Here is a 21,093-nt window from a genome sequence, read left to right as displayed (position 1 = left end):
TGTTTTTTCCATCCGACCTAGATATGGATCAAAAGGTCTCCTGTCGGCATGCTTTGCCTTTGTAATCCTTTGTAAAGTAGTTTGTTACTGATTTTATTTAAATTGGGATCACAAAAATAAGAATTGTCCGAAACAAATGTATTTTCCTTACTATAAATGAGCAAATGAAAGGCTACCATACCTTATTATTATAATGTACAAACATAAATGATTACTTAATATTGGTTAACTGGGATCATTATCATAAGAATGATCAAACACAGACATTTTCCTGACCATTAATTAGCAAATGAAAGGCTACCCTCTCTCTGAGGACCGCATTATAGCTTATTTATTTTTAGAAGAAAGGGAGGGAGGGCCGCAATGAAAGCCTTTGAGGGCCGCATGCGGCCCTTGGGCCGCAGGTTGCACAGGGCTGAGGTAAAACCACTCAAGATCTGATAAAACAAAGGAATAAAGGGAAGAAGGACTAAAATGTTCCACAGCAGAGAGAACAGTATAAATCACTGAAATTTGTGAATGTTGAAAAGGGAAAAGTAAAGATAACTCCTAACCCCTTCGATATGATGACACCTACGAAGGCGTCATGAAGAGCAAGTGGGTACGCGAGGATGCCGATGTCGGCATCTTGATTATATATATTGTAGTTGTACCTGCGTGATCCCCATACTCTGTAAACTGGCTTCATCATATTTTCTATGGGTATCAAAATTCACGGGTGAAAGAGAACGAGCAATACAGCGGTAATTTTTATTTTCTATAATGCCAGTATTATGACGCAACATCGCATGTCTGGCAGCTAATGCTGCCTGCAAGATTTTGGCCCGTATTGAAGGGGTTAAAGCTAGGATAGTGGCAGATAGCTCTGTCATAAAAACGGAAGCAACACTGAGGAGGCTACTGCCTCAACAGCATGAAGGGAATATAACATCATATCCAACCCCAGCATCAGAATTTGAACCATCTATAAATACTGAGATGGAGTTGGAATGTGGAGAACAGTGTTTTAGGAATAATATATAATACTCATAATCTGGTATCAAGTTTTTATAGGAATATCATGGCTACAGATAGAAACATTGGGGAGTTGCCAGTAACCCACTCTAGGAAAATGATTAGGACATACAATAATGGAAGGTACATTAAGATCACCATGACAGATGTAACCATGAACCCAAAAGGTTTAGGGAAACTTGGGCAAGATACATAAAGCTGTGGGCATGAATCTTAGGAAACTGACGTGCAAGAAGCTGACTTAGGAAGATGCAGAACTCAGTACCAGCATCACAACAATAAGGACTGTCGACATCCAGTAGAACACCTGCATCCACCAATAAACTAGGTATTGGGGATGAGTGTAACACACCAATTGCCAAGTGAACACCGGCATGGTGCACTGAGTTCAGCACATGAAACCAATTTTCAGTAGCGGATTAATAAATTTCACAACCATACTTCAACTTAGAATAACTTTTCGGTATGGTAGGAGGTGGGTCCATCTGTCAGCACCCCAAGAGGTATGGACCAAAAGCTCTATGGAGTGATAGTGCCTTCATACAAGTAGCCGGAATGTAATGAAGGTTAGGCATCCAAGTCAGGCAGCTATCAAATATTAGTCCCAGAAAGCAAGTTTCCTCCACACAAGAGACTTTTCTTTTGTAGAGATATAGGTTTGGATCAGGATGAAGCAGAGAAACAAAATCCTTGAGTTGTAGTCCACTGAATGTTCATATTAATTGCTAACTAAAATTTCCTATCGATGGCATCCATGCTGCAGAAAAGGAGATTGATAAATCTTCAAAATATAAACTACCACAAACTCTTTCTGGAAACACACTGAAAAGTGACACTCCATATACTTCCTTTTAGCACATTATCTTCAAGTGGACAAGCTTCAGACAGAATGCTTCCATTTCACAACCATAAGAAACAGTGAGATAAAAACTGTTGTATAAAAATAGGGAGTCTGCCACATAGACTGAACTCGAAAAGACTCTGTAAAATGCCATGGCACCAAGCTGTGTCATATGCTATTTCCAATTGAAAATATAGTAACATGTTATTTGTGAATGCTTCACAATTAATCCTTGCCAATTCCGTTAGTGTGGGAAAATGGTTGCTGCTATACAAATCTGGTATAACCTGCCAATTGAAATCTAAAAAAGCAGGAGAGCTGAGAGAAATATAACTGGCTGTAAAAATACCAGTTTGACAATGAAAATACATTGTATCCTTGAATTTAAAATCTGTAACGCCTCCTCCTCTATAAGAGAAGCAAGTCAAGCACATCTGGGGTTGACTGTCCTGTCTATCCACAGTAGGTGGGCACAATTAAAAAAAAAAAAATAAATAAAGAGGGAAGGTCTCACATGAGGCAGCTAAGATTGTCCTCAACAGGAACACTGGGTGGAAGATAAACACTACATACTGTATATGTTCTAAATTAAAATCAGAATAGCATTCATAATATCCAGTGGGAGTGGGAGGAATTGATTCTTCCACTATTGACTCTTGGAGACACACATGTAATGTAATAAAAGGAGACTCAGATAGTCCCAGGAGGCACGCATACTGTGACAATTATTTTGAGGGGAGTTTCAGGGGAGCCCCAGAGAGGAGCTTCTCTTTGCTAACCTGAATTGGTATTTTATTCAGCCGGTGAGGTTTGTTTAGTCTAGAGTTGCTTGTGGAACCAGTAAACCAAGATTGGAGGTCTAATGTAGTTGTTGGAGTCCGGTGTAGGGCTGTCTGATGCTCCCAAATGAATCTTTGGGGGGACATCTATTGAGTCAAGGGACTCAGTATATCCTCAGGAACATTTCTGGTATGACTGAGAAGGAACTGTGGGAGATTTTGTTGTTCCCTAGACTGACTTGCCGAGCAGTCCCATCTCCCTGAGGAACACTACAGCTGGAATGGGGTTTGCCCACAAATCCCTTATAGAGTGTATATTGTGTTGTTGGTGTTCATGATTGTGTACAATGTACATACATATACCAAGGCTTTTTCCCCCTTCCAAGGGAGGTAGCCAAAAAGGGAAAGGCATAAAAACACTCCCACCCATTTCATCCCTAAATACACTCCACACCCCTCCCACCCTCCCTCTCATCTGAGCACCTCCTGGATGACGGGTCATCCCTGCACCCTGCCCACCGCCCTGGGTCAGAAGCAGTGTCGCAAGACACAGTACATCCACAGCAAGGCCGCTTCATTTAATCGGCGACCCCCCCTCTCCGTCCCCCTTTGCATATAAGGCGAGGACGGGGAGAAATCCCTTCAGGCTGCGTCAAAATTTACTCACACATACTACCCCACCCCCCACCCCCCGCCTATTCCTCCTCATGCAGTCACAACATCATCCTTATTCTACCCTTCTCGACTCTCCTCTGTATTTCGTCCTCTCCCTTCTTTTCTCTAGTGACATTCCCCTCTTCCCCAAAAGCCCCCTTCACCCCATCCATCCACCTCATCCTAGGACGTCCCCTCATGTTCACTCCCTCCACATCTGCCTTCCATACCTCTTTTACTAGTCTTTCTTCACTCATTCTTTCCATGTGTCCAAACCATCCTAATATTCTTTCATCAACCCTATCTCCCAAATCCTTTTTCACCCCTGTTCTCCTCCTCACCTCCTCATTTCTCACTCTATCCAGCCTAGTAACCCCCACCATACTTCTCAGACACCTCATCTCAAACACATTCAAACTCCTTCTCTCTTCTTCTCTTATATTCCACGTTTCTGCCCCATACAGTGCTGTTGGCACAATCACTCCTTCATACAGTCTCCTCTTCGCATCCATTCCCAAATGTCTATTCCTCATTACACTCTTTAAACCACCAAGGCATTTACTCGCTTCTCTCAATCTACATTCTACCTCCACCTTCACTCCACCTTTTCCTGCTACACTTGCACCCAAGTATCTAAAACTATCCACTTCCTCCAGTCGCTCTCCCTTAATGTTCACTTCCAGTCTACTGCCATTTCACCCCTTGTACATCTCATCACCTTACTTTTACCCACATTTATCTTTAGCTTTCTTCTATCACATATTCTCCCAAACTCTGCCACCAGCTTCCTCAATCCCTCCTCTGACCCTGCCACAAGCGCAGTGTCGTCCGCAAACAACAGCTGGCTCACCTCCCACTTTTCTCCATTTTCTTTAACCATCTTCAATCCCTGACCCACTACCCTAGCATTCACCTCTCGCACCACCCCATCCATGTATAAGTTGAACAGCCAGGGCGACATAACGCATCCTTGACGAAGTCCCACCTTTACTTCAAACCACTCACTCTCTCCATTTCTAATCCTGACACATGCTCTACTACTCTCATAAAAACTTTTGACAGCTCCCAAAAGCTTTCCTCCTATCCCATAAATCTGCATAACCTCCCACAGTGCCTTTCTGTCTACCCTATCATAAGCCTTTTCCAGATCCATAAAAGCCCAAAAAACATCCTTCCCCTTTCCTATAGCTTTCTCACATATCTGTCTTACCACAAAGATCTGATCTACACAACCTCTACCTGTCCTAAATCCACACTGTTCCTCACCAATTACTCCTTCTGTTCCTCTCCTAATCCTCTCAATTAAGATCCTCCCATAAGCCTTCCCTACTACACTTAACAGGCTAATTCCTCTGAAACTACTACATTCACACTTGTCCCCTTTTCCCTTGTAAAGAGGAACTATACAGGCACTTCTCCAGTCCTCCGGTACTCTACCCTCTCTCCAACAAACATTAAATAACCTCACCAACCAGTCCACCATCACTGAACCTCCCTTTTTCAGACATTCTGCATGGCATCCATCCAGACCAGGTGCCTTACCTGCTTTCATCATCTTTACAACTGCCTTCACCTCATCCTTCCCTATTTCTCCTCCATTCTCCTCACTCATCACTCTCATTTTCTTCGCATTTCCCACTGCAACTATCTTTCCTTCCCTATCCTCCTTCACATTTAGCAACTTCCATAATGTGTTGTAAAGTATGGGGTGAAGTATTACATCCTGGACAGTTGTTGTTGTTGTTGTCGTTCCCTAGACTGTCTGTGCGAGCAGTCCCATCTCTCCAAGGAATGCCACAACCAAAACTGGGTTTTCCCACAAATCCTTTATAGAGTGTATGTTGTGTTGTTTGCGTGCATGATTGTGTATAATGCAGTCTTCCATTATGTGTTGTATGGTATGGGGTGAAGTGTTACATCCTGGGCAGCTGTTCACAATGCGGTCATCCAGCCTCTTCTGGTAGCTTAGAAGTGCTGGGTGGTGACCGCACTGCAGCCTGGCCAGGTGGACTCTGTCCTTTTGTGGGAGAGAGGATTCAGAAGGGTGGATGTCAGGGGGTCTGGCATGCAGCAGTGTGTTGTCTTTCAGTGTGTTAATGGAGCGGTGAGTGATATGATTATGAATATGTTTCCGGAGGGTGGTATTTGGTGGTTGTGGAGGAAAAGAAGAGGGTATCTGTGTGTGATACAGGTCTTTGGGTGTTGTTTTAATGTTTCTTGGTGTGTGTGGGTGTTCTGCTATGTAGTGTAGCGGGTGTAATGTGTTTGTGGTGGCTGCAGCAAGTGTTTGTGTGCCTCTCATGTTGAGGTGGTCCTTGACTTTGAGGACTTTTGTTTCATGGTGTAAATGGTCTGTAGGTGTTGTATTTGTGCAGCCTGTAATTGTTTTTAGGGCTTTGTTTTGTATGATTTGAAGGGTGTTGTGGTGTGTCTCACTGAGATTAGGAGCCCATGCAGGACTCGCATAATTCATCACTGAGCGTATGCATTGTTTGTATATTGTTGTATTAGTTTCTTTGTTTTGTCCAAATGTTGTTCCAGTGATTGACTTAAGTGCGTTAAGTCTAGGTGTGCATTTGTTTTTTATGTTTGTGATGTGTTGTTTGAAAGACATGGATGTATCGTATGTTACACCAAGAATTTTTGGTGTGTTTGTGTGTGGTATTAGAGTGTTGTTGATGTAGAGATGAGGTATGTATTTGTGTTCTTTTGTCCAGTTGGTGAGAAGTGTTGCTGTAGATTTGGTTGGAGCTATTTTGAGTCTGTTTGTGATGAACCATGTGTTGAGTGTATCAAGGTATGGCTGGATTATTTCTGCAGCTTTGTGTTACGATGTGTGCATGTGATTGTTATGTCGTCTGCGTAGGAAGAGATTTGTATTTCTGAGGTGTCTGGTGTGGGTAAGTCATGCATGTATAGATTAAAGAGCGTGGGGGATAGAACAGAGCCCTGTGGTACTCCATTCCTAATGTTTCTGATGTGCGATGATTGGCCATTATATGACACGTAAGCATTCCTACCTGCCAGATAATTGGCCAGCCATCTTTTGGTGTTATTGTGCATGTCTGTGTTATATATTTTATTTGTTAGGTTGTGGCGGGGGATAGCATCAAAAGCTTTACTAATGTCTAATGTTATAAGAAGTGTTCTGTGGTGGGGCCTATCTGAATTGATGCCATCTAAAATTCTTTGTGTTAGGTTTATCAGAAAAGTGTTTGTGGAATGTAGTGGCCTAAAACTGTGTTGTGAGTCAGCAAGGGGAATATGTGGTGTGACAAGTTTAAGTATTAGGCGTTCAATGACTTTAGAGAGGGTGCAGAGAAGTGTGATTGGTTTGGTGCGATGTTGGGATTGTTGGGTCTTTGTTCGGTTTTGGAATGGTGATTATTTTACGATGCTTCCAGATGTCGGGTATAGTGTTGTGTGAATAGCTGTAGTTTGCAATGTTTGTGAGTGAGTGTATACCTTGTGGTCCAATGTCTTTTATGTGGATGTTACTTATGTATCAGGGCCACAGGCGGATGAGTGCTTGAGATTATGTATTATGTATTTTGTCTGACTGTCTATGAAGGGTGTATAGTCTGAGTCTGTGGGAAAGTCTTTCTTATGTCAAATAGTGCATCTGTCGTCAGGGTGAGAAGTGAGATGGCTTGTCTGTGCAAAATGATTTATGAGTGTTTTTGCTTGTTGTCTGTTTGAGGGTAGATTGTCTGTTGTTGTGATTATTGCTGCGTGAGAGCGTGTTGTGTTACTGTTGGATAGTGTAATACTGTTGAGTGTTTTGTACAATTTGCTGGTGTTTGTTTTGTGATCAAGTGTATTGATAAAGTTTTGCCAATTTTGTGTTTTTTGTTTGAGTATTTTATTGGCAATCACAGTGTTTAGTGTCTGTATTTGGTCTGCTATGTTTTGAGGGATAGGTGTGGGGGTATTGTGTTTAAGTGTGTCTCATTGTCTGATGAGGCCTTGGATTTCTGGTGTGAAGTTGGGGTTGTGTGATTTTCTGTTGCCTCTAGGGATGTATCTCTTTTGTGCGTTTTGTATGATTGTATTAAAAGTGTGCACAGTATTGTTTATGTTTGTGATTGGTGTACTGTTAAGAGTTTCAAAATGTTGTTCTGTCTCTTCAGTAAAAGCTTCCCAGTTAGCTCTCTTGTAATTGGTGTATGTGTGTCTGTGGCCAACTGGGGTGCATCTTGTTTTGGTGGTGATGATGATTGGAAGGTGGTCAGAACCAAGGGTTCCGACCACTCTCCATGATGTTGTTGGGGTTAGGGCAGGTTAGACAGTTATCTGCAATGCTGTCATCCAGCTTCTTCTGTTAAATTAGAAAGGCTGGATGATGCCTGCACCACAGTCTGGCCAGGTGGACTCTGTCCTCTTGTGGGAGAGAGCATTTAGAGGGATCAATATCAGGGGGTCTGGCAATGCATTGCTCCATGCCAGGTTGTGTTGTTGAAAATGTATATTGTTTTGGTTTACTATCCTTAGTATAGGTTCTTGATTAGGAATACGGTTTAGCATGGACTTCTGCTATATTGGCTTCTATTGTGGGAGTCTCTGATGCTGTTGCTGAAGATACTGTGGAGGGTTTTGCTGATGATATAGAAGGGGGTTTTGTTTAAGATGTAATGAAATGCTTTGCTAAAGATCAGTTGGAAGGATTTGTTGAAGATACAGTGGAAGGTTTGCCTGTTTGATTTTACAAAATAGAAAGCTTCTTTTGGACAGTAATAGCAGAAGCAGGATTTTCTTAGGACCAGGGGGGGGGGGGGTGAGGGGGCAACTGGTGGTTGAGAAAGGTGCCCTAACTGTATTTGATGTGGAGGGAGGAGGCATTTGTCTTTGCTCCACCATCCATCTGTCTAAAATGAAGTTCTTGCTTGGCACTACCAAAACTAATGAAAGAGAATTAGCCAGCTGAAGAATATATTGTTGAAGATGATACTTTTGCATTGTGTAGAGCATATTAAGTGAGCTCTGAAATGGAAGCAGTAAAGTTTTGCTTCACAATCAAGAGTAAGGTATGAGTCAAGTGCAGAGCAGTGACTGCATTGGGGACCATTTGTACAGTTTTTCCGTCTGTGACTGAACTCATAACATTGGTAATACCATAAAGGACTGTTAATGAAAGCTTTTACAAGGAGAGAAAGAGAATCAATATGTTTCACTCAGGGAGGTATGAACCATAAAACATGAGCATGAGCATATTATATTTTCCCATATTTTTGTTGCTCATTGAACATTATCAGGGCATAAGTGATATTTCTGAGAATTCATATAGGTCATGGTTGTAGATATGCCCTTTACAGCAATTAAATGTTTGATGGATTAAAAAACTCCATCTGAAAAGTTAGAGACATGGAGGAGCACTATGATCTGTGTTAAATCCTGACCTCAGATCAACACACCTTTACCATATTTCTTGAGGTTATTTGTAAGGAACACTCCAGTCTCTCTCTCTAGATACTTAACAGCATAGATAAAGTTATCTCAGTTTTCCCCATAGTATACCACAAATCAGTAAGGTGTAGGGGTGTGGTGAAATTAGGGAGCACTTTCTTCAGCACCATCAAAGAGGTTGGAACAATAATCATTCTCGCTGTCAACTACATTGCTTGGCTGAATGATCTCAGCAATTAGATTGCTCTCTTCAAGGTATAGGGAATTCATTCCCTCATATGCAGTTTTGGCAGCATTATCAGATTTAAATGTCACATGCATCAATTTGAAAGACAGTCACCATTGTCTTTGAGACAGATGTGGAGAACTGTTTCGAAAGGCTTGAAAGTAGAGTGGATATCATGGTATGATAAGGATGTGTAGACATTTATTAGTTGAAGGGTTTTAAGAAGAGACTTAGCAGGTGACCTGCAGGGTGTTCCAGCATGAGAAACAGTGCCAAAGGGAATATGAGCTCCAGCCCGCATATATGTAGTATTACTATCATGACCAGAGAGTGACATCTCAAGGGCCTGGTTAACCACCCCTCTAGGACCAGATTTTTTCTTTGTATCCATAGAAATATTTTGTGATATAATTGGCTCTGGGGGCCAAGGGCAACTGCCTTCTGGGACTATGAGGGTAGCAAGTACTGGCCATCGCAAACAGGGTACATCATCCCCCATGGTAACCACTTGTTTTAAAAAGTGGTTCCTCATGATTTGAAAATTTGTTTACAATGGAGCTAAGACCTCCCCATGCAACTCATCCCAGCCCAGACACCCAACCATCTAGCACAGAAGGACCTCATAAGGTGGTCCCCTGATGGGTGGCACTGTTGACCCATATGGGCAGCCTAGCTATAGGAACCATTTCATCTGGTCCCTCACTAGCAACCTTGCTAGCATGAGTAGCCCTCTCCCCTTTAGTAAGGAAGAGCTAGGGCTGAAGTCCCCTATAGCCTTGCTTGCCAGGTCATAGGGATGTGCAACCCCCACACCCCTACCTCGACAATGTGGTTCCTATTAAGGTGGGGCACAACTTAGTGAATGCAAGACCAACAAAAGGGTGTGGGATAGGTAAAATGTGGGTGTAAGCTTTGACTTTGCCACCCCTTCCTGGGAGGAAAGGGCCTATTGGTACATACTGTTGCCAGAATTTATAACTGATACACCAGTTAGAAGGTGGCTTTTGTCAGAGTTGATCTGGCAACAGTATGTTTACATTGTAGTTAAACAGTATGAATGGGTCAGAGCAAAATCTATTGTAGTGACCAGTCTATTATTTTCGGAATTTCCACTATATTTATGAAGTTGATATGGATGTGTGTATAGATATGAGTAAGTAAATAATCAGTGACCAATGTTAGCAGTAGTCAAGTGGTAGTTGGGTAGTGTGAATAAGTAGATAGGCACCTTCTTGAAGCTAGGCTCACGAAACAGCATGGGGCTGGGACACTGTAAACAGAATGAGATGCGTGTCACTAACCACCATTTGACTGCTGTTAATATTGGCCACTAGTTATTTATTTGGTCATATCAATATCATACACTCATACATCATATGAACTTCACAAATATACTGGAAATTCCAAAAATGGTAAACTAGGCTTTATAATGGTGGGCGCCATGACCCATTCTTATTGTTTGACTATAGTGTAAACAAACACACGGTTGCCAGATCAACTCACTGACACAAGCCAATGTCCAACCAGTGTACTAGGTATAAATGCTGATGATAGTACATTCGTACTATTATGTTCTTGTATAGGGTTCATATGGGAAGCATCCATTTGAGCATTGATGTGGGAAATGCTCAAATGAGACCAGAGCTTGCAGAACATCCAACTTCACATTGATTGTTAACAGATAGGGGCACCTTCTAAATTGAGATGATACTAATATCAAATAAAGGTTTCACTTTTTTTTTCTGCCAGTATTGTCACACAAGTGTCATAACCATTAAGGGAAATGTCACAGGCTTCCTGAAAGATGACTAGGTTTGTGTATATGATGCCTCTTTTTTTAAATGACCTGTTGGTTGAAAATATTAAATTGCTAGTTCTCATATTATACATTGTCTTCTTGCTAATTCCACATTTACTGGGATTGCATCTTTGATAGCAGTTCCTGCCTAAATACATCATGATTGTTGAGATTGTTTTATTAGAAATATCTGATATATATTTTTCTATTATACAAACAGGTATTTTACTAAATGTGACAAAAATATGAATAGTTCCTCAACAATTTCTTAGATCAATTTAGTTTTTTACATTTTGCTAAGGTGATAACAGGCACACCATTTACCAGTGTATCTTAAACAATGTGACTTGCATCACTTATTTGAGTCAGATGAGTGAAATGGATAAACCTGCCTAGGGTAGATCATCTGAGCCTAAACATGGAATGTTCCGGAGTTTTATTGAAATACGAGTGCTGTAGCCAGTTGGACTAATCCCAGCTTCCAAATCTCGTGGTGTGATGAAAAAGCTAGAGCAGAATTTGAATCATTCTGGTCATGTTGGGGTGTGCATGCATGTAGCTATTGGATGATTTTCAGCACATTTCTAATGTAAAATAGAATACAATATATCATTGCACCATATCTATTAGTGTTTCTACCTATTTCATGTTAGGTGTTTGCATGTACAAAGGGACTGGAGTATGAAATGGTTTGTATATGAAACATCTACAATCTTATTACAGTGTATTACACAATTTCAGAGTTATATGTCAATCTTATAATTGCATTTTTTGCCAGGATGAGGGTAACTATCACCATTTCTTTGGAAGAGCTATCCGTAGATTCCAAATGTGTCATACAGTGAAGAGGATCCCATTTAACATCTGTGGCACAGCTATACCATGAGTCGTCTTAGATATCGCGTGATGACCCACACTGGAGAGAAACCTTTCCAGTATGACCTGTGTGATTATGCTTTCTCACAAAAGGGTTCTTTCACAAAGCATCTGAAGACCCACACAGGAGAGAAGCCTTTCCATTGTGGCCTGTGCAATAGAGCTTTCTCAGTAAAGAATTGGCTCAAATTACATATGATGACCCACACTGTAGAAAAACCATTTTAGTGCGGCCTGTGCGATAAAGCTCTGAGACAAAAGTGTTTCCTCAAAGATCACGTGATGACCCACACAGGAAAGAAGCCTTTTCAGTGTGACCTGTGCAATTCTGCTTTCTCACAAAAGGGTTCTCTCACACAGCATATGAGGACCCACACAGGAGAGAAGCCTTACCAGTGTGACCTGTGTGATTCTGCTTTCTCAATAAAGGGTTCTCTCACACAGCATATAAGGACCCACACAGGAGAGAGGCCTTTCCAGTGTAACCTGTGCGGTTCTGCTTTCCCAATAAAGGGTTCTCTCACACAGCATATGAGGATCCACACAGGAGAGAAGCCTTTCCAGTGTGACCTGTGCGATTCTGCTTTCACAGTAAAGTGCTCTCTCACACAGCATATGAGGGTCCACACAGGAGAAAAGCCTTTTCATTGTGACGTCTGTGATACTGCTTTCTCACAAAAGGGTTCTCTCACACAACATATGAGGACCCATACAGGAGAGAAGCCTTTCCAATGTGACTTGTGCGATGTTGCTTTCTCACTAAAATGTAATTTCACAAAGCATATAAGGATTCACACAGGAGAGAAGCCTTTCCAATGTAACCTCTGCAATTCTGCTTTCTCAGAAAAGGGTTCTCTCACAAAGCATATAAGGACCCACACAGGAGAGAAGCCTCACCAGTGTGGCATGTGTGATAAAGCTTTTGCAGAAAAGAGTTCTCTCAGGCAGCATATGAGGATCCACACAGGAGAGAAGCCATTCATGTGTGACCTGTGTGATGTAGCTTTCTCACAAAAGCGTTCTCTCACACAACATAAGAGGATTCACACAGGAGAGAGGCCTTTCCAGTGTAATATGTGTGATTCTTCTTTCTCAATAAAGGGTTCTCTCACACGGCATATGAGATCCCACACAGAAGAGAACCATTTCCAATGTAACCTGTGAGATTTTGCTTTCTCACAAAATGGTAATTTCACAAAACATATGAGGACCCAACAGGAGAGAAGTTTTTTCCAGTATGACCTGTGCAATTCTACTTTCTCAGAAAAGGGCTCTCCCAGAAAGTATATGAGGACTTACAAAGGAGAAGAGCCTTCCAGTGACTTGTGCAATTTTGCTTTCTCACTAAAGGGTAACACAAAGCATTGAGGACTCATACAGGAGAGAAGCCTTTCCAGTGTGACCTATGTAATTCTGCTTTCTCATAACAGGATACTCTCACAAAGCATGAGGACCCACACAGGAGAGAAGCCATTCCAGGATGGCTTTTGGGATAAAGCTTTCTCACCAAAGAATCAGCTCAAAGATCACATGAGGATCCACACAGGAGAGAAGCCATTCCTTGAAACCTGTGTGATGCAGCTTTCACACAAAATAATTGGCTCAATCCTCAAATATCTCATGATGACCCATGCAGGAAAGAAGCCATTCCAGTGTGGCCTGTGCAATAAAGCTTCCTCACAAGAGAATGACCTCAAAGATCATATAACGATCCACACAGGAGAGAAGCCTTTCCAGTGTGACTTGTGCAGCACTGCTTTTTCACAAAAGGGTTATCTCACAAAGCATACAAGAACCCACACAGGAGATAAGCCTTTCTAGTCTGACCTGTGCGATTCTGCTTTCTCAGAAAAACACTCTCTCACTCAGCATATGAGGACCCACACTAGAGAGAAGTCTTTCCAGTGTGAGCTATCCATTTCTGCTTTCACACAAAAGGGTTGTGTCACAAAACAAATGAGGACCCACAATGGAGAGAAGCCATTCATGTGTGACCTGTATGATACGGCTTTCTCACAAAAGAATTGCCTCAGATCTCATATGATGACCTACACAGGAGAGAAGCCTTTCCAGTGCGACATGTGCAGTTCTGCTTTCTCACAAAAGAGGTCTCAGGTATCACGTGGTGACACACACTGGAGAGAAGCCATTCCAGTGTGATTTGTGTGATGAACAATGTTCCTTCTGTGTTTTACATATGTGTGCTCACACATGTTTTACAAGTATACAGAAAAAAATGTGGACACAAAATTTTCAAGATGAAATTGAAATGTTTTGGATAAAGAAATTAATTGTATAATTTCATAATAATTAAGTCAACACAAAAGATGTGATTTTGGGAATCTGTTGCTGGCATTTGAAATGTAAGTGTACAATTTCATAATTTCACATGTTTTGAGATTGTTTGTACTAGCTTTGGTGTTTATTCATCACCAGCACTCATTCAGTCTAGTGAGATAAATCAAGAAACATGTTCAATTTTGCCCCCTCAAATTAGTCCTGATGGCCTAATAACTCAAAATACTTTATATAATATATATATATTTTTTATGTATCAAATTCTATTTTGAAAAGATAAAAAAAAATCAGTGGAGTTTCCTACAGAGATCTGCTGTTGAAGCAGTGGCGGCGCCAGGGGGGGGGCTTGTTTTTTTTTTTAGCCCCCCAAAAAAGTGCCCCCCCCCATTAGCCCCCTCAACTGAAATGAGCAAATTGAAAATTTAAAACACTCATTGAAATAATTTTATTAAGTGGAATTTTTAATTGCCAGGGCTAAAGATTTGTCAGACATCAGTGCTAGCCCAACCATTAACCCCCTCCCCTTCTGAAATGAGGATATATGTGTATTATCATATTACTATTAGCCCCCCCAAAAATTTGCTCAGCCCCCCCTTAGCCTCCCCAACTAAAAATTCCTGGCGCCGCCGCTGTGTTGAAGAATAACAATATAAGCAAAGATAGTGATGAAAAATGGCTACTAAAAAACTTAGGAATAGAAGAAATGCTAAGATCAAAGCACAACACTGAACAAAGCCAAAGCAAAAATAAAAAGTTGAAAATTGTAAACAAAAAGGGAGCCGCTGGAAAGGCTCATCCCGACTTTCTACTTGACTTTACTTAAAAGGAAAACCAAGGAAAATAAAACAAGGTGACAATCTCATTTGGTAAATAGTGCACACGGGCATGGTCAGTATTCTGTAATCTGTAGCTATTTTTGTAAATTTACAAAAAAAAAGAAAAATCTTAAGAGAACTGATGCACCAAATCAAATTCAAAGGAAGGAAAAGGTGTGAAGCGAAAGTGAACTGCAAGCTGCAAGTGAATTGCTAGATGAAATAATGAAAACTGGTACACCTGAGGATGAGGTGCAAGAATGGTCATTGTTTGATATCGCTATTTCAAATTGTGACTTGTTATTTGGTAGTGTACATGTTAATGCCCTATGTCTTGAATATCATGATTTACTGACTGATACTACAGAAATAACTACTTTAATGATTTCGAATTTTCTGTGCTAGAAAAAATTGCATCCAAAATTATATAAGATTTTACACAAATAGTGCTATTTATTCTTCAGAAGGAAAAGTTCTGTAACTTGGAAAAGTAGATAGATATTGGAGGGACCTTGATTGAGTCTGGTGCAGAATATGAGGTTTTAATCCAATGAATGTGATGTGGATATGCTTATGTGAGTAAAAAGATAACATTTGTATGGAAATTCAATTAATTTGAATAGTGTGGCTAATGAGTGGAAACCATTTAGGAGAATGTGATTTGGATATGCTTATGAGAGTTAAAAGATAACATTTGTATGGAAATTCAATTAATTTAGGTAATGTGGCTAATGACCGGGTGAATGCCAAAAACAGAAAAGAGAAGAAATAAGGAAGTAGGAGCTAGAACTAAACAGGATGAGAATAATTAACTTATTTTATTATATTTATTTATTTGCAAAGTTAGAAAAATTGAATAAAGGTAATCAGTCATTAGTGTTATTTATGACTTTTTTAACTTTATTTTGTACTAATCAGATCAATATAAAATATAGATAAAATATTTATGTCAGCCCTGTCATTGTTGTCATATGAAGGACTTGAAATACAAAATCAGTAAAAAAAAAAAAAAGACAAAAAAAAAGACAATAGAATCAAGATATATACATAATGATTTGTCTTATTTATGGAAAGACAATTTTAAAAGGTATTTCAAGTACACAATAAGATATTAAACTAATTGTCACTCAGAGAACCATCATCAGGGTCACAAAATTGAAAAAGATAATTTTGCCCACGTTGTAAATGATAGGAAGTGCCACTTTGTATACAATCTATGAAATTTAAATACAATAAACAAATTTGTAAATACATAAAATAAAACACCCAGGATCTGCATACACATCTGGATCTGCCTCAAAATATAATAAACTGCTTCTTGGCCTAAGACCCACCTTTACACAAGATTTAATTGAAGTTTGTCAATAACTTTCTGAATAAGGTTATGAACAGACAAACCAACAAACAAATACAAAAACATAATTTTCTTGTTAAAGGTAATGATACATGGTGTGCATTTGCCTAACTAGTCAGTATGGGTGCATGCATACTTTGCAAAGAAAGCAAAGCTTGCACACAAGCAAATATCTGTGCTGAATTATGTGGTATCTATTTTTGTAAATATGTAATTTAGAAATAAAACATGTCTGGCCACAAAAATGGCCTTGTAAGTTGTGATTATGTTAAGAATCATGTGATGCTATGTAGATTGTGTGAAAGAGGGGGGAGGAGATACACATCCAGGAAGTACATTCGCAATGTCTGAGCCATTTACTTTAGGACTTCCTGGCTCTCTGCATAAATGCGCAGTATTGACATCATCAATGAAGGTTGTATATAATGTGACGAAAATAAGGTGGTCAGACACCCTACTTTACGCAGGACAGTCCTGTTTTTAAGCGCTCTGTCCTCCATCCTGCACCACCTTAAGCAGAATGTTAATTTGTCCTTTTTGGGGCCTGTCTAAAAAAGAATTACATAAAATACCTTGTGTATACATAAACCATGAAAACTGAAGGCCACAATAACTAGTGATGTATTTTTATTATAATTTAATGCAGTTGCAATTGGGAACACAGTGCACGGGGCTACATTGTACATGTACAAGAGAAGTCAAGATATCAATGGAGTACACATTGAATTCTGAGATTCCGACTACAATTCTAAGACTCAGATGGTTAGTCTGTCGAAGGCAGCAGGGAATGGTTGTCTTTATGTTCTTACATAAAGGGAGAGGGCTACCCATGCTAGAAAAATAGCCAGTGAGGGACCAGACAAAAAAGTTCCCAGTGTTAGGCTACCTGTACATGCCAACGGCGCCGTCCACCAAAGGGACCGTCTTAAGAGGTGGTCCTGTGTTGGATGGTTGGGTGTCTGGGCTGGGGTGAGTTGTGGAGGGAGGTATTAGCTCCACCATTGACAAACATCCACATCAAGAGGGAGTGCTTTATAAAACAAGTGGCCCCCATAGGGGTGAGGTACACCATCTATAGCAGCCAGCACTCACTCCCTTCGAAATTCCAGTAGGCTGTTGCCCTTGGCCCCTAAGGCCAAACCAATTGTTTGATAGCCCCTGGAGACCAACCACACCCAAAAACCCCAAGAGGCGGTCAACTAGACCCTCAAAACCCCCACATCTGATCGTGATGAAGTGAAACGCAGGCAGGAGGTCACACTCCCCCTGCGTGTCCCATGTTGGAAGACTCCGCGGGTCACTTATTGAGTATTGTTTTCATACAATCAAGATAAATATCTTCTGAACACTCATATCATGCGATTCACTCAGCTTTTAAGCCTTTTGGAAAAGTCTTGTTTATCCAGCTGAAATATGATAGTGTCTTTTTTCTCAAATTGATGTTATGCGACTTTTATATCTGACAGCGCTATAAAATAAATTTCCTACATCTTGAAGGTAAGAACCTAATCACTGAAATGATATAAAATAATGCAGTAGATAGCGACAATAACCCAGATCGACTGCCCCCACTTGTCTGCCAGATCGACTGCCGCCACTTGTCTGCCAGATCGCCTGTCGCTGCTGCCTGCCAGCACGACTGTCTACCACAGGTATATTCGAGGCCTACCGCCACCGTTACTAGATCATTTAGCAAACTAGAGTAGTGAGCGTCCCCACCTTGACCCACCCACACGCTGAACGGAGATCACAAGGTCCCGCACCTTAACTCCAGTAAAGCTAACGACTAGCAACCTCGTCTGTCAAATCTACGACGCCATAGGTGGCCTAACGCCCCCACCCCCGCTAACCGCGACCATTCTCAATGTCTGTTTTTTTAGTGGGATGTTGCAACCACGCTACCAATACCACCGTGCGACGTGATCCCAGGATGCGTTCCAGGTACGAGATTCCTTGAGCAGGCTCCTGAGATGCACCAATCTCTTCGACGTCACCCAAGAGGTACAAGATAACACCGGTCCCACGGGAGTAGCAGGGTGACCCGCTTGCTACCTTGAAGCAAATGGATCGCCGCCTTTTGCTACCCTGCAGTCTGATGGCCAACTCTACCTTCAAGTACAGGCCCTGTTGTGAGGACAATTACCTTGACGAATTTTTGTCAAGGCTCCACGCGACTTCACTTCCAGCTTCGACTTATGTGGGGGTGTGTTAGGAAGGTTCTCATTCTTCCCGTCCTCGCCTCTCCTACTGGCCCGTCGCACGATGTTGCGGCCTGCAAAGAAGTCCTATGGGGACACCTCGCGCCACCCGGCTGCGTCGAATCGACCCAGAGCTTCCTTGAGTCCCACGGGTAGGACAAAGCCTCCTTAAAGAACTCGCGTGCAGTACCAGCATCAGTCCCAGTGATGACTCAATCAGATCCTCGCCTAACCACGGGATGCAGAACACTGGATTATTTGAGGATCGCACATTTCATACTTGGTGACTCAACAGGATGAGAATGTTTTTCGTCCGACTTCCCAGGCATCGGATTTGACCTCACCAATTAGAAGCACGGGTCATGACCTGACCCGTGTATATAAAGACCGGACGGAACGCCGAAGATTCATATCGCCTTGGAGAATTATGCTGTGAGCCTGGCTCGCTTCCCCGTTACTTTCTCCCACCCCCCACTCCACAAGCAGACCAAGTTGAGACACAACTTAAACACACAAGTCGTCACCTCCCTTGTCTCTTCTCCCCCGTTTCTTGCACTTAAAGCGAGCTATCAGTATTGGCGCCCAACATCCGTTTCTAAATAATTCTCTCCAGAGTTTGCCTTCAAACCAGCCTAACAGAGTACTAATCAAAGCTAAAGACATGACACAAGTAATGATGCTCCTTCATGTACCTTGCCCATCTGATTGGGTTTTTAATTCAATTCAATCATACCGAACATTCAGTTACTACAAAGGGCGTATATACAACCGGGACTTGTGTGAATTTTCAGAAGAAGGAATCTTACAACTACGCCCAAATAATGTCCAAAGAGCTGCAAAGGTCCGAGGAAATAGCAACATGACCATGCTAATATTTTTTTTTTGTTTTGTTCACATCTCTCCGAACAACATTGGCCCTCTTTCCCAGTAAAAACCCTTATGGGCCGTCCATTACAGTACTACGAGTTTGGCCATAGAAAGAACTGTACAAATGGTTTCCGGTGCGGTCACTGGTCTTGACGCGCGCACTACCCAAAAATATAAATCAGAATCGTTGCTTTCACTGCAGAGGAGCTCACTCAGTACGATCCCAACATTTCAAAAGGTACCGTCTTGAACAAGACATTCTAAAACTGTCCAATTCCCATTTTATAAGTCTTGGAAATACCAGAAGAGAACTTCAGTGCAGACAAACAGAAGGTGAGGCTAAGACGTATGCCTCTTCCCTCCACACCCAGCTCATTTACATCAGACATAATCAATACATCTGTTCCATTCCGCTCCAATAAAAACCCTGCTCCTAAATAGTAGCCAATGTGTCCTTAGGTTATCTTTAGTAGGACCGTGCTGTCGGGTGACAAGCTAATAACAAAACATGGCCTCAGAGGTCCTCTACAGCAAGCTTACCCAATCGCAGCAGGGTCACAATACGCTACAGGAAGCAAATTAATTTTAATCAAAACAGTCAAAAGTGGAGGACATATTGCGTTCCATCTGAGATGAAATATATATATGTTGGAAAGTCAATGTCGCACTTGTCATGAGGTTACCCGGTTCGAGACCTGGGTAGTACCACATTTCAATTTCAAGCATGCTGGCCTTTGATGGCTTAGAATTAAAGTGCATTGTGGCTGTTAAAATGTATCTCTAATCACTGGGACCCATTCAGTGTTGTACATATATATATATATATATATATATAATACGAATCAACGTATGTAGCCTACATTTGCCTGTAACAGTGAAGCAAAATATTTACACAATGTGCCGAACGTTAAAGCTGTAATGCCGAAATTATTCATGATGTCATGTAAGGTATGCCCCCCCCCCCTTCTTCATTCGACGTATCTGCATGGTTTGGGCATAGTTGCGCAATTAACAACCAGAACAAAAAACCCTCCACCCCTACCGCATCCTCCTTTTTTTTTTTTTTTTTTTTCTCTCTCTCTCCAAAGCTTAGGAACATACCCAGCGTGGTAGCGTACTCGTCCGAAACCCGGAGATCCCCTATTCCCCACCAGCTATTTGTTACAAAACTTCCGCACTCGAAAGAAAGGTAAAAAACAGAGTTGTTTCCATAGACACCGGAATTATGTCACCATGAGCACCCCAAACTAGATTAAATCGGCTCAGGTAAATAGATGTAAAGGGGTTAGGAATATTAAGTCGCGGTTCAGAGAGGGTAATCGGAATTAGGTTAAGGCCTCGGGGGGGGGGGGGGTTACGCCTAAGTTCGAACGCCATTAAGACTCCGACGACCGAACCCACAGGTCAGTAGGTTTCGTTTTTTTTTTTTTTTTTTCAATTCTCTGTAAGTCGATATGAATACACACACACACACACACATATATATACACACATATATTGAATGCTGGTATATTGTGACAGGTTGATGAAGGTGGAAAAAGAAGTCACGGGTCTAGTTCCGAGTTTCTGAGTTTATTCCTGACCAGTTTCGCTCTGTGCTTCTCTGAAGAAGCATAGAGCGAAACCGGTCAGGAATAAACTCAGAAACTCGGAACTAGACCCGTGACTTCTTTTCCACCTTCATCAACATACATATTGAATTAACTAAATGACAAATGTAGCTGCAGGGGGAGGAATAATGGTAGAATTTTAATATTTTAACGTTTCGACCCACAGGGTCTTGATCACAAAGTTAACAATGAAATACAACATGGACACTTTATACACAGGCAGGTCATATTAACACCAACAGTAACATTAACCACAGAGAAGGTTTTATAAGTTTCATAACCCACAATTTTATTAATAGTTAAAAAAACACACACACACACACAAATGTTATGAGTGCGGTAACAACCTCTCCTAGGTGT

General features: G+C 41.4%; 1 protein-coding gene across 1 annotated transcript in view; it reads left to right on the top strand.

Moving 5' to 3' along the window:
• Positions 1-14,215, top strand: part of LOC143030854 (uncharacterized) — a 43,771-nt gene extending 29,556 nt beyond the window's left edge. Inside the window, exon 2 of the mRNA XM_076194076.1 lies at positions 11,494-14,215. Within this exon, the coding sequence (XP_076050191.1) occupies positions 11,874-12,755 (882 nt within the window). The 5' untranslated portion in view covers positions 11,494-11,873 and the 3' untranslated portion in view covers positions 12,756-14,215. The remainder of the gene's footprint in view (positions 1-11,493) is intronic.
• The last annotated feature ends 6,878 nt before the right edge of the window (positions 14,216-21,093 follow it).

Source organism: Oratosquilla oratoria, chromosome 12, assembly GCF_046742065.1.
Source record: "Oratosquilla oratoria isolate Oo_2021 chromosome 12, ASM4674206v1, whole genome shotgun sequence".
Taxonomy (NCBI): domain Eukaryota; kingdom Metazoa; phylum Arthropoda; class Malacostraca; order Stomatopoda; family Squillidae; genus Oratosquilla; species Oratosquilla oratoria.
This window is presented reverse-complemented; position numbering and strand designations above follow the sequence as displayed.